This window comes from Dreissena polymorpha, chromosome 5 (genome assembly GCF_020536995.1).
Source record: "Dreissena polymorpha isolate Duluth1 chromosome 5, UMN_Dpol_1.0, whole genome shotgun sequence".
Classification (NCBI taxonomy): Eukaryota; Metazoa; Mollusca; class Bivalvia; order Myida; family Dreissenidae; genus Dreissena; species Dreissena polymorpha.
In genome coordinates, this window is record NC_068359.1 from 26,941,669 (window position 1) to 26,956,836 (window position 15,168).

Here is a 15,168-nt window from a genome sequence, read left to right on the forward strand (position 1 = left end):
ATGTTCAGGCTTAGAAATTAAACTAACCTTACCATATACTTATACATGTTTTGTTCTTAACCAAATTTCATGTTACAAGCAATTCGACTGTTAACATCAAATAAAAAGTAAACAGTGCTTCGATCCCGCATCTGCAAAGGGTGTATGATAACAAAAATGTATTTCTAACAATCATTTGGATTACTTATTTTGCATTATATATACTAGTACACAATCGTCTTTTGGAGTGGAATCTTGAAAGACTTAGTATAAAATACCACATTAGTCTTACAAGTAAATATATAAAGAGTGTAGTTAACAAATCTGAAACATATCTGTCTAAACAAATAAGTTTTTATCAATGTTTTAAAGCAAGGGTAATTCTTAATCACACTTACTTTGTAAACGCCCCATTCATAATCACAATTACTTTGTATAAGACCCGACAATTAAAAACACTTACCTTGTATAAGCCCCGCACTTATTCATACTCACTTTGTTAAAGACCAATCTTAATCACACTTACTTCGTATAAGGCCCCACACTAAATCCCACTTACTTTGTATAATTCCCCACACTTCATCACACTTAATTTGTATAAGGTCCCACACTTTATCACACTCACATTGTATAAAGCCTCACACTAAATCATGCTTACTTTGAATAAGGCCACACATTTAATCATGCTCACATTGTATACGGGCCCACACTCGATGACACTTAATTTGTGTAAGGCCTCCCGCTTGATCACATTTACTTTGTATAAGGCACCACACTTGATCACACTTACTTTGTATAAGGCCCCCACTTGATCACATTTACTTTGTATACGGCCCCACACTTGATCACACATACGGTGATTAAGGCCCCACACTTGATCACATCCACTTTGTATAGTGCTCGGTATACAATTATATAATGCATATTCATTTGTGATATGAATGAAGAGTCAAATAACACAGCAAAATTCAACAAGAAACATGTGAACAGAAAATATATGAACAATGTATGTACATATTTGTATAATTGACTATTTCTGCCATTGCAATGGCTATATATATGTGTCAATATTATATATTTACATAAACACCTGAGCATCGTTTTGAAAAAACTGGCAATCCACACAGGCGATAATCCAGTTAAGGTAGAAAATGTTGCCCTGATTGACCCGTGTTGACTCGACAGGTTAATCTGGAAAGACACTTTACACACATGCATTAAGCCCCGTTTTCCCAGAGCAAGGCTCATATACAAATGCAGCAACACCATTGTACAGGTGTGTTATGACAATATTTTCAGGTAGCATCATGAATGAGTAAAAATTGTGGCCTCTAAAGAGGTATCAAGGCTATTTTATGACTTAACTTAGTGATCAAGTTTTTTGTACATGTGACCCAGATTTAAACTCGGCCTAGATAATGACTTCATGATTACGATTTGTCACCATCAGCACTTCATGTTCAGGTTTAAAGAGACATTTTCATGTTGTGGTAAATTGACAAAGTTAAAAAAGTTAATTCGGATTCACACATTTTCGTTTTAGTTATGTTATTTGTGAGGAAACAGTAATACTGAACGCTTACCATGGTCTATAATAGCTATTCTATGCATCTTTTGACGATTTAAAAACCTGAACATTATAAAGCGTTGCAGCCCAAAACGATTCAATAAATTAGAGAGTTCTGTTGTTGTCGTTATATTTTGTGAAACTACGATGGTTGCTTAAATAAAAACATCAGTCATTGTAGGAGCACGGATGGCCGAGTGGTCTTAGTGGAAGACTTTTAGTCCAGGACTAAGTTTATTCTTGATGTTTACTGGAACATTGTTTTAGACTTGTTAGGGAGCCAATCTTTAATTTACCTGTTCATGCATGTAATTGTTATCTTGGAATATATCCAACTTAATTAAAATTGATTGCATTGTATTTCATTACTATTTAAAACCGGAGAATTCATGCCAAAAGACTAATGGTAATCAATTTATGTTTATTGCATATTATTTTTAATAAGATCAATTAAACTGGTTCTTACTATTGGTATTTCTTAAATGTCTTGCAGCTACTTAATTCTACATGAATGCACTGTTGTAATTTTGGCTTATGTGAAACTCATTACTTTAAAATCTTTGAATATCAATTATAAAAAAACAATTATATGAATTTTTATAATGTAAGTGCATATATATCAGGGTAGGGAAGAGTGAGGAAGAACTATATGTTATAACATATACTATTTCACAGAATGCAATATATATATATATATATATATATGTGATCAGGCACAAGTTGTCATATTATACCATATTTTATTAAACGAGTTTAGGAATTTTGTTAGTAAGCGAGCCTTTGACAAATTTCCTGGACGCGTTAAATAAAATATGGTTTAATATGACAACGAGTGTCGGATCTTTTTTATCACATGCTTTTAAATGATCGAATTAAATAAATATTTACGCAAACATAATGATAAATCCCGAATTTTGATTACATTTCGTGACGTCATTTGACGTTGCAACGTCATTTCAGCAAAATAACAAAATGCGATTGGTCAATAAACAAAAACTAAGCCAGTGAAAACATTTAAAATGTTGTCTTACACATGTGTAATTTAAAATAATATTTTATGGTTGTATTAAATAGGAAACAGGGTATATGATAAAATTCTAATTGTTTTATATAAGAACACCAAAATAAACACTCTGGAAAATATAAAGGGGCACACACAAAATGTCTTGATAGTGTAAATTCTTGTTCGAACAGCTTCGCACTATAAACTCGGGTTAAAAAATTGCAAAATGCTGCATCGCTATAATTTTCATATTAACCGATGCTGAATTAACATTTATTCATTTAATTGAACTGGAAGAGAATATTTGAACATTTCATTTGGTATTAATTTTGATCCAAACCTGAGAAAAGGTCTTTCCAATTTTTAAAGAAAGGTGTTTTCAAAGCAGGAAACAACAATTTTCATCATATTTCAAAACCAAGGATTAAACAAATTTCAAGTAATCTTCTATACGTTTGTAATGTATGTTAAAAACATGAAAGCCAATATACATAAATCGAGTGCGATTTTGATGTCAGGTAAATGACATAAATTATTCTCTAAACTAAAATCATTTTCACGTGTTAAGTGAAATAGAAATACACAAAGAATTTTCATAGATTTAACAACTTAATACATGCATAGCACTTATAATGTTCACATATACTCTTTATTAATACTATCATTGTTATGGTATCATATCACAATGCTCTAATTGTAGAACAGCATATTCTCATGGCCAATTTGAATAATCTGAATAATAAAACAAGATGCTTGTTAAATAACACTATTGTGCTTTGAACACCTGGATACTATTGTTTCTAAAAAGTCCGACAATTATGCAGGCGGTGTGTCTGTTGTAGCAGACTGACCATGGGTTACATATTCCATCCTTCTCCGTAGCAAGAGTGGCCAGCTTCCTTTTTCCCTCACTGTCCAACTGTATGATATAGTAGTTGGGGTATAGGCCTCCACATACCAGCACTTGCCCGGAAGGTGTCACATTTACACCAGTTGGGCAGGCCATTGCTGGGTCAGTAAAGGTGACCAGGACTGACCCATCCCTGGCCAGGATAAGAAGCTTGTGTTTGTTGTAGTTATTGATGTACAACTTGTCCCCTGTGGGACTCACAGCACACCTGTCTACTGCAATACAGAGTAGCATCAAGCAATTAAATAATATGTATAGCAATTGATAACAAATCTCGTTAAAACTGTATTAATTGTATATTGTTAAATACAATAAATTATGCAACAAATGATTAAGGTCTGTATTAAAACCCTTAATAATCATTAACTAGGTTTGGCAGGAAGTTTTGTTCCAGTGCTTTGTTTTCGCTCAATGTTTGGGATGTTTGCATGTGACTGGTGCTTCAAGAATTGATGTCTACAACAACAACACAGAAGGAAATACTTACACTGAAAAATGTGTCAGGTGATATAACTACATGCAGTAATTATAGATTATCCATACATATACACAGGATTACAATGTTATTGAAACATATATTGAGATATTTTACATGACAATCATACATATAAGTAACTTTAAAGTATCTTTGTTTCTGAAATTGAAATATTATATATATATATATAGTTTCATGATCAATTATAAAAGACAGTTGTTTTCTTTACAAGTCCATACTCAATTGTTGAACATTTTAAATAAACCAAAATATATTGACTAAAGGTAACAGTAATTTAAAAACACATTTATGTTCATTTATAGACATGTCATACACTGAATGGACTAAACGTGACATTTCATTCTTAACTGTGGCTGGAATAATACAATGATGCTACATTCTATATATATGTATTCAACCTAAAATATAAATGTTATAATTTTGCTATTCTTACCTGTCAGATCACCTGATGTATCCTCATACATCTTGCTGACAAATATCCCACTGAGTGTGTACATGTACAGGGCAGTTCTAGAAGTAATATACAGGTCTCCTTGGTGGAAGGCAATACCACTACATGTATGTTGAAACTGAAGCTTTTTCCCCTTGACCAGCTGCCTGTTGTTTACTGTGATGAACTGGACCTTATGTGTGTTTGTATCTCGACAATCAAGAGTCACAGCCACCTCACTGGGTGTGATCTCACACATACCCACTGGCCAGCCAGTAGCACTCCAGTGACTCACCACCTGGTACTGCTGGTCAAGAAGCTTGACATTCGCATTATCGTTGTCTACAACCAGGACCTTTCTGTCTGGTAGAACACAGATGGCTGTGATACTGCATTTTTGTGAATCACTTGATATGTTCACATTGTGTTCAGACTTCCCCTGCACAGTGATTACCTTGTTTGGATTCCCTTGTCCCATCAATGTCTGAGTACTGTGTTCAATCTGTCCAAGACCAGACAGTTTAGACAAGTACTGTATAATTTCATGGTTAGGCTGGAATGTTATTGAAACTTTAGCCTGAAGAGAATTTTCCTTCAGATAGGTTTCAGACTGCTGTATTTTATCCATGCATTTCCTGGTGGCTATAAAGGATAGTTCCAGTTTGCTTTTATCACTTATATCCTGTATTGCGTCTCGAAGTTGTTGCAATTCATCCCGAAGCCTGATACATTTGTCAACAGCAATTTTGGAAGAGGTCTGTAGTTTGGTCAGAATATCTTTCATTTCCGTCAGTGTCTTCTGTTCAATTGTGTCTAAGGCTGAATTTATTTTTTGGCGAGTTTCCTGTATCGTGTATAACTGCTCATCATATGAACTTTGAACATATTGAATGCTAGCCTTTTGGTTGTCTTCAAGTTTGTTTATTTCTTCCAGTATAGTTTTGATAGAAACTGACAGTTTTTGAAAGTCTGTGGACTGAACTTTTACTTTGTCTGATATAAAAGTTACCTGTGGGCAGAGTCTGAAAGAAAAGAGAAATAAAAACATTGTACTATATACAATACTAAAATATTTTCTTTAAAGCTTTGGCATACGAATCTTTAAGTACTTTGGCAACATCAGAATGAGATTGATTTTAAAGTCCAGCATTAAGAGTCCAGAAATATATTCACACATATGGCCAGTTACAGGGTCTCTGATTTAGAAATGGGTCATGGGGTTGTATCTCCATACCCTTTTTTTATCCGATATTAACACAAATTAAGATATATAAGGGTACCTAATATATTATTATATATAAATACGTCATTTATTTAACGTCTTATACAAGAAAATATATAAGCGACATTAGTTGCGAGGTATATAAAATTTCAATTTCAGACGTGATTGTGGTTTTCGATTTAAGACCTTAATGTGGCATTTGATTGAATTACCTCTCCTACATCCCCTCATAGTAATTAAAGGTGCCTAGAACGCGGGTTTGTAAACTGACCCAGTTTTTAATACTGACCTCGTAAGTATAGTCTGAAAACTACCGAGACCGCGTAACTGGCACTATGTAATAGTATATATATATATATATATATATATATATATATATATATATATATATATATATATATATATATATATTCAAACATTTATATATTGAAATATAAAACCTAAGTATTTATTTCATCAGTTATATTACTGGAGGTATTCAAAGCCCCATTTAGTGATTTACTAAGATGGCTTTAAACTGCAGTCTTCTATTTATAATTACTGTACATGCAAAAATTAATAGTTTCTTGAAATAAATAAAAACAATTTCATTAATATTATAAACAAGAGCTGTCACCATAGGATGACATATGACCCCTATGAACGCTTTGATAGAAGTTATGCTTATTTTTCGATTTCGAAACCTAAACGCGGACCCTAAGCTCAAGGTCAAGGTCACAGGGGTAAAACTGTATATGCGTTTGGAAAGGCCTTGTCCATATACACTTGCACTCAACGCAGATTTCGCAACCTAAACGCGGACACAAAGTTCAAGATCAAGGTCACAGATGTACATTTTTTACGCAGATTTCGAAACTTAAACCCGGACCCTAAGTTCAAGATCAAGGTCATAGGGATAAATTTTTTGTGCCTATGGAATGGCCTTGTCCAAATACACATGCACACCAAATATGAAGGTTATATCTCAAGTGACATAGAAGTTATGAGCATTTGTCGAAACCTAAACGCAAAGTGTGGCGGAAAGACGGACAGACGGACAGTCCGATCACTATATGCCCTCCTTCGCGGGCATAAAATGATTTTGCTAATAATGTTACATTCTTGCAACAAAGATTAAAAACCCTGCATTTTTGTAATGGTAGTGTTTTTCCTATAATTAAAATGAAGTAACAATATATTAATATACCTGTGTTTAAGGAATGCACAATTTGTGCAGCACAGCTCACTGTGATCATCACAATACATTTTCAGGCTTTCTTCTTTATGAATATCACATTTCAGAAGAAAATCTTCAATCTTCTTGGCCACTGGCCATTTCTTCATAGCTCCTCTTCCACAGGGGGTATGTTTTGTAAACAACTTGTTGTGCATGTTAACACACTCTCCACAGTAAAACTTCACACAAGATTCACAGTAGAAATCAGCCATTTTATCCAGTTTTTTGTCTTCGCAGGTCGAGCACAAGAAGTCTTGGATCATGTCAGATCCCTTGTCAATGGTGGATTGTGAAAAGCTTTTTGTAATGTCAGATCCCTTGTCTAAGGAGGATTGTGAAAAGGTTGCCATTTTACTAAATTAATTTTCACAAACACGGCAGCTAAGGATCCCTTTACCTTTGATTCAACTTAAATATGTTAGTGCCTCTAAATGATTGTCAGCTAAATTAAACAGCTCAACAAATCTCGCCCATCCAATTGCCCAAAGCCCGTAAACAAGTTATGCATAACATTACCAGTATGAAACAAATATAAAACTCCTGTTTGTTTGAAGGTTTAAACTTAAGTAAACAAAGTAACTATGTAATCTGTGAATCGTATGGTAAGATAAAACCACATGGTTAAACCTGAGTTTGCCATTGGTTTACTTGAGTATACAAAAGAAAATACATGTATTTAAACTCGAGGCTGCGTTAAATCAATAAAGCAAGAAGAAAAATTGCTTTAAGTAGCTTTACATGGGTAAAATATGAAGCATGTTAAACAGTATACCACTTGAAAGCCTATATAGGACTTCAATCTCGCTGTAATGAATGTAATTTTCACAAATAAGCATTTCATTTAGAGACAATTTTATTAAGTAAATGATAAATTGAAAATCAATAAAACTGTCTTTGTCACGCCTGAACTATTCCACCTCATACCTATTTGTCTGAAAACATCGGTAGTTAGGTTTAATAGGACAAACTATATAGAAAACCATAATTCCGCTCACCTGAGACACGCAGGTAAAAACTGTTATGTGCTGACTTTGTGATGTTTGTTGTGTAAGAACTATGTTGTTTTTACCAAGATGTTTACTCTGTGTGACACAGATTTCGTATGGTTTAAAACAATGTTTGAATAAATTAAAATATTTAGTACATTATTAAGTGGTTTACTCTATAAGTCCATATAACATGTGTCCCCTCATGCCTGGTTAGTTTTGATCCCAGGGCCTGAATTGAACATTCCAGTAAAGGAAACCCACATACACCATGTCTTGCAGTGTCAGAGATTTTTTTAAAAGTTATTTATTATATACGTCTATATACATTTTTTCTGGAATACAGAAACTTTAGTGATTACAGCATTTTAAAAGATACTGCAGTGGTTTGCGTTTTCAGGCAGCCATGGGAATATAACCCAACATGAGGTTTAAGACTATCTGAGGTAAACAGATTTCTCAAAACTTGCCTGAAAATTCAATCAGAACACAGATTTGTGTTTTGGATTGGACAAAGGACCTGGGCAACTATCATGACCCCTATAGTGTCATTGTAGGGGCTGACATTGTTTACATTCAAGAAGTTTCTGAATATTTACTGAGAACTTTGTTTAAACTCAGTCACAAAGACAAGCTATTTCGTCTGTCCTGTAACATTTAAATGAACGAGATAATAATTTCTTAGACAGACTGCGTGAACATTATTCTTTGAATAAAATTTTGTATGATAAATTATGGATGTGATTTTATGTCTGGCTACAGTGTTACAGTGACATGCAGGTGAAAAGATGCTTATTTAAAAAATAATACTATTAAACAAATTATATGCAATATTAAAGCCCGAATTTTATAAACACTGTATACATATTCGATCTTTACTAAATATTATAGACAATAATAAAGAAGGCTCAAATTTATTAAAGATCGTTTATGTTTATCAATCTGCGGACAAAATAACATGAACATATAAAACTATGAAAACAAAGACAAACACGCTTATACAATACATCCATACACATAAAACAATTATTTACAGTTTAAATTGAGGCAAGATAAAAAGTGTAGACAATAAACTTGTGTACCCATTTTTGGAAACACAATTCTTAATGCATGTTTGTGAAGTGTCCCGGATTAGCATGTGGAGTCTGCACAGCCTTATCAGAGTCAACACTTTCGGTGTAAAGTGGATTAACCACTAGGAAGAGACTTCTGTTAAACACAAACTACCATAAAAGCGGAAAGTATTATCCCTGATTAGCCTGTGCGAACTGCAAAATTAATCTGTGACAACACTTTAAGCATCAACCTTAACGCACCAATAATAAGTAGAGCTTTTGTCGGTTTGCAACAATGGCCGCCATTCCTCCAAAATGTTAATATAAATAAAATCAAAGAAGTACACACTTTTATACATGTATTTCACAGCTGATATGTGATTAGTTTCGCGTTTGAACATGGTTTTTAAAATCGTCACAATCAAGAACTGTATAAAATACAGTGTTTAATCAAAATGCTTCATGGTCTTAAAAAAATATGTTAAAGTGATAAACCCAGCTAACACTTTGGTTCGCGCAACCGCTTAATTGGTTAATAAAAAGACGAGATTGATTTAGTGCTCTAACTACCATTTTTATTCAGAAAAACACGCATTTAAATGTATTACCTTTATTTTCTCACTTATTAAAATGTGGGAGATAGAGCAAAGTGGAATCGAAAAATTTGTTCTGTGACGACTGAATATTGAATCCGATTACGTCATATTAAAGATCTCGTTCTCACGAACACGTAGCAATAAAGCGACGATGTGTCTCTCTCAATTTCCTGGACAAGCTCACTGCCGTCCTGCAATAAGAAACCAACTGTGCTCTTGGAAAATGGTGTTAAATGCATTTGCGTAAAGTGGTGCTGGGTGGGGGTGAATATTTGTATTATGCAGGGAAGACATTGAACTGATTCATTTCTATTATGCAGCAAACACATTGACCTCATGTAGTTGTATTATGCAGCAAACACATTGACCTCATGTAGTTGTACTATGCAGCAAACACATTGACCCCATGTAGTTGTATTATACAGCAAACACATTGACTGAATTGTTGTATTATACATGAAAATGTAAAAGTACTGATGACAAACTTACCACCCTTAAAACAGAGTAAAATTAACAGTACAAAGACTGTTTTATATTTTGTTTGTTACTTAGCTGATTCAATCTTATATTTTAGTTATCTTAGTTTAAACGGACCTTTTCACGATTTGGTTAATTGACCAAATTTAACAAAATTTTATGAGATTCGCAAATTTTTAATGTAGTTATGATATTTGTGAGGAAATTGTAATACTAAACATTTACCAGGCTCTACAATATCTATTATATGCATCTTTTGACGATTTAAAAACCTGAAAATAATATAGTGTGGCAACGCGATACGATTGAAATACTCAAGGGGTCAGTTTTAGAGCCCAGTTAAGGGTTACTTTTTTTCTTTCTTTAATGTATTCTTGCTTTTTATTGGAGCTTTTTGGATCCAATGTTTACATTTATCAATATAAAGCATTAAATGACAAACTTCAATATATGCCGAAATCTGAGAAAAGGTCCCTTTAAGACAAATATTTAAAGTAAACAATCTGACCAAAGATAATTCGATAAAAAAATGTGGATGATAACCCATAATGCACTATGGATGTTCTAGCATTTTACCTGTCTAAGTTGTATTCGTGTCAGATGATTTTACAACATGAGATAATGCATATCATAAGTTGAAGTGAACGCAAGATAATTGAAATAGTATCTGACTTTATCTATTTGTTTTCCCATTTATAGAACATGGTATGATTAAACCATGTGTACTTTGCCCTTACAGTTGATATACACATACAGGTTCCAAATATGTGTAGAGGAAGCATTTAATATTAATGTGCTTGTCTATTTAATCTTTGGGTTGATTGCATTTCACACTCAACACACTGACACCAGGAATATTCTGGGACATAAATACATAAAGCGATATATATAGACATATATGCATTTTTGGTACGCATTTTTTTCACATCGTAAATTGCTAAGTTCGAAAGCCTATCCGAAATACACTAGATCTAGTATCGTCAATTAAACATTACTTCTTTCGTTACTAGATACAAGCCACGTGTTTTTCGTGTTAGAAAAGAGCACCAAATTGTGTTTGTGTACATGTCACATCATCTGCAGGAATAGCATGGGCGTATCTCAGGCCGCATAAAAATTTCTCTGCGCTACGAAGTGTTTATGCAGGATGACGATTGTATATGCTTATTTTTTTACTCAAATTCTTTGTCGGTTAAACATGCGAACATAACCTGCATTGATTTTTTTACTCAACGATGCTGGACTTCAGATGTGTGAACAACTCCTTTTCCCTTACGCAGCGGGAAATTATAACGTAGTTTATTAAAGCCAATGAACAACCACATTAAACAATGCCGCCTTTTCGGTTTGTCTGCAAACGTGGGACAATCGATATGATAACTGGACCCCTGTTAATTGATCGATTTTGACACGAAGCGTAGTCATCTATTCGGATAGGCATTGTCATGGAGACGCTGCGGATTAGTGGGAACACAGATTCGAGGTGCAGTTAAGCCTAAGATATGGTACTTGTTTATGCGGATTGTTTAAAATTAGGGACATTTGACACATTTCCGGGACTGCTGGTAACGTTTCTCATTTCCTGGACAATTCCGAACAATCCAGGACGTATGGCGTGTATTTCTCAAACACACTGCATTAACCATTTGACGAGACTTGGGCTTAATATATTAATGCACTCTCATTGACTGCATTTTTTTTATGAATTACCGTATATTGTATTGAATAACACTACTTATATGTATATAATTTCCAATAAACAAAATGTTTAAACTAGAAATGGCGCGGCAGAGGCCTACGCGTATCCCCACGCCGCAAGCTACCATGTGTTTAAGTTTCAATGTTCTAGTGCTAATAGCGAATAGAGGAGATAGTGGCAGGAACGGACGAATGAAAATGCAATTTTGGGTGGGTGTGGCCTATGTGGGCGGGGCCCAGGGGTGGGTAATGTGGCTTGGATTTTAAATATGCTGAAATAGCTCTGGATCTTGACCACCAAACTGGCTTAGATTTTAATACGGCTGAATCGCTTGGGGTGTTGACTACAAAACTGGCTTAGATTTTAATTATGCTGCAAAAGCTCGGTATCTTGACCACCATACTGGCTTGAATTTTAATGATGATGAAATAGCTTGGGATCTTGATCACCAAACTGGCATGTATTTTGAAAATGCTGAACACCAGGGGTCTTGACCGCCAAAATGGCTTGGGTTTTAATAATACTTAAATAGCTTGGGATCTTGACCACAAAACTGACTTGGATTTAAATTATGCTTTATAGTCTGGGTCAAGGCCACCAATCTGACTTGGATTTTAATTACGATGAAATAGCTCGGGGTATTGACCACCAAACTGACTTTGATTTAAATTATGCTGAAATAGCTTGGGGTCATCTGGCTTAGATTTTAATTATGCTTAAGTAGCTCGGGGTCTTTACCGCAAATCTGGCTTGGATGTTTTTTATGCCGGAATAGCTCGGGATTTTGACATCCAAAATGGTTTAGATTTTAATAATGCGAAAAAAGCTTGGGATTTTGACCACCAAACTGGCTTAGTTTTTAATTATGCTGAAAAAGCTTGGGGTTTTGACCGCCAATTTGGCTTGGATTTTTATATGTGCCGAAATAGCTCGGGATCCTAACCACCAAACTTGCTTTGATTTTACTTATGCTAAAATAACAAGGCTTTTGACCGCCAATCTGGTTTGGATTTGCTGAATAGCTCTGGATCTTGACCACTGAACTGGCTTGGATTTTATTTTTACTGAAATAGCTTGGGGTCTTGACCGCCTAAAATGGCTTGGGTTTTAATAATACTGAAATAGCTTGGGATCTTGACCACCAAACTGGCTTGGATTTAAATTATGTTAAAATAGCTTGGGGTCTTGGCCGTCAATCTGGCTTGGATTTTAATCATGCCGAAATAGCTCGGGGTCTTGACATCCAAAATGGCTTGGGTTTCAATCATGCTGAAATAGATTGGGATCTTGACCACCAAACTGGCTGGGGTTTTAATTATGCTGAAATAGCTTTGGGGTATTGACTGCCAATCTGGCTTGGAATTTAATTATAAATTAGCTCGGGGTGTTGACCGCCAATATGGCTTTGATTGTTATTATGCTGAAATAGCTCGGGATCTTGGCCATGATATATTCAGTATTAATTTGAAGTCAATTGGTGAATAAGTGAAGAAGTTATGTTAAAACAAAATTGTGGGTGGGCGTGGTCTATGTGGGCGGGGCGCCCCAGGGTTGGTAATGGGGCCATGCATAGTTGAGATTGACCGTATTGTCATAAGAGATGTTCAGTATCAATTTGAAGTAACTAGGTGTAGAAATGAAGAAGTTAATGTAAAATAAGAAAAAAAATGAGTGAAAATCTATGACCAGGCCCCACACCAAACCCCATAACTTTTGAGTCAGATCAAAATTCCAAATAGTGCAGGGTCGCACATATGCTAATAGCTACCATGTGTGTAAGTTGCAAGGTTCTAGTGCTTATAGTGGAGGAGGAGATAGTGGCCAGTACGGACGGACGGACGGACCGACGGACGGACAGACAGCGGAGATAACCACAATATCCCCACTCTTTTCATAAAGCATGGAGATAATAAAAGGGCATGGTAAATTAGAAAATAAAATTGAATGTTAAATGTATATTAGTATTTGCATAAACATTCAAACTTAATCAGACGCTTATAAACCCTGGCATTTTATGTTTAAGGTGCATTGCCAAGATTTGTAGTTTGTAATATGTGATGCTACTTTCTCAAATCACATGAGGGTATTTACTAGATGTTTTTCTGTGTATCAATTAGAAATTCTTCCGTTTAAATTGTTACTGTATATTTCTGAAAAGAAGTCCATGAAACACAAGCATATAGTTAGATTAAAAAGTAAATCAGTCAAAGTAATTAAAATCAACACTGAAAACTAAATAAGTGTTAAGTACCACCAATCGTGATACATCGACTATCTTCGGAACCTCCGTAAGATTGATTTATGGAATACATCGTCTGCTTATCTAGATTAAAGTACCGCGTTAGCATAAAGATAAGAGTAAAGTTAATGGTTACATACTACATAAGCAGGTATTTTGAAACGCCGTGTAAAACAAAAAGGAAAAATCTCACCCCTTATAGTTTAACAGTTAATTGTTCAAGTATTCAGTTTTGCCATAATACTTGGGGCAAATATGTAAAAAAACATGCAAAACTTCACAGTGGCTTCATAAATTATTGGGAAAATAATGTTTTCTAATTTATATGAATAACTATATAACAACATACAACTGAAGTGTCTCAAAAACGTTTTACAAGTTATCCTATGATTATTTGTTCATTTCAACACATTTATGACCATATCTAAAAATACAATGCAAAATTTGTTACACTGAATGAGATTTTATGAACAGTACAACGAATTTTAGATATAATGGCTTTTCGTTAGACTATTGAAGCTTTTTTTTGTCTACGCTATTTTTATACAATGATCTAAAAAATGACTTGTTAAATCACAGAAAACTGACAGAGTATCCAAAAGTTGTCTCAACGTTACAAAGCTCATCAAAAAATATGCAGAAATACACCAACCAATAAAAACTAAACTGAGAGAAAAGTTCTCATCACAAAGTAAATATGTGCAGCGTGACAGTCCAATCAACTGACCGACCACCTGGACCCCCAGTCGACCCAAGAGGTGACTCCAGCCACACACTTTGTTTCCACGGATATAGAAATGACAAAGTGCCATATTTCTTCCAAAATAGATAACAGCAAAGATTCCTTTCTTTTCTATCACCTGCACATGAAGTTGTTTCACTTGTGATCGTTCAAGCAAATTCCACAAAGCCAAGTAGAATTGAGCTAAACTTGGGGCTTTAGTTGCAAAAAAGTGCAATTGACCCTAAGGTGCTCACCTGAGACCCAAAGGATCAAAACAATTAAAAATTGTTTTTAGACTATTAACAAGGTTTCACTTTAGCCATTTAATGACAACTACCCGAACCTCAATCGACAACAACCATTTTCGAACTATGCCAAGTTATTAGAAGAAAATGTATGTTCTGACAATGTGTCATGCAGAATTAACTGAAAGTGACTTATTGAGTGTAAACAAGCCTTTTTTAAATTTGACCTGGTGGTCTAGATTATTTTTCAACCCAGTTGCAAACTCGGCCCATTTATCATAAGAACAGATGTTATGACCAAGTTTCATGAATATTGGACTAAAA

General features: G+C 34.5%; 1 protein-coding gene across 3 annotated transcripts in view; it reads right to left on the bottom strand.

Annotated features, from left to right (window-relative positions):
* Nucleotides 1-1,775: 1,775 nt before the first annotated feature.
* LOC127880588 (uncharacterized) overlaps nt 1,776-15,168 on the bottom strand; it is a 49,081-nt gene continuing 35,688 nt past the window's right edge. The window contains exons 2-4 of one of the 3 annotated variants that reach the window (XM_052427902.1): nt 6,794-7,220; nt 4,389-5,407; nt 1,776-3,674 (exon numbers count right to left, since the gene is read on the bottom strand). In XM_052427902.1, coding sequence (XP_052283862.1) covers nt 3,316-3,674; nt 4,389-5,407; nt 6,794-7,173 — 1,758 coding nt within the window. In that variant the 5' untranslated portion in view covers nt 7,174-7,220 and the 3' untranslated portion in view covers nt 1,776-3,315. Of the gene's footprint in view, nt 3,675-3,702; nt 3,916-4,388; nt 5,408-6,793; nt 7,428-15,168 lie in introns of those variants that run through there. The other 2 variants (XM_052427901.1, XM_052427903.1) reach the window with 2 other exon arrangements.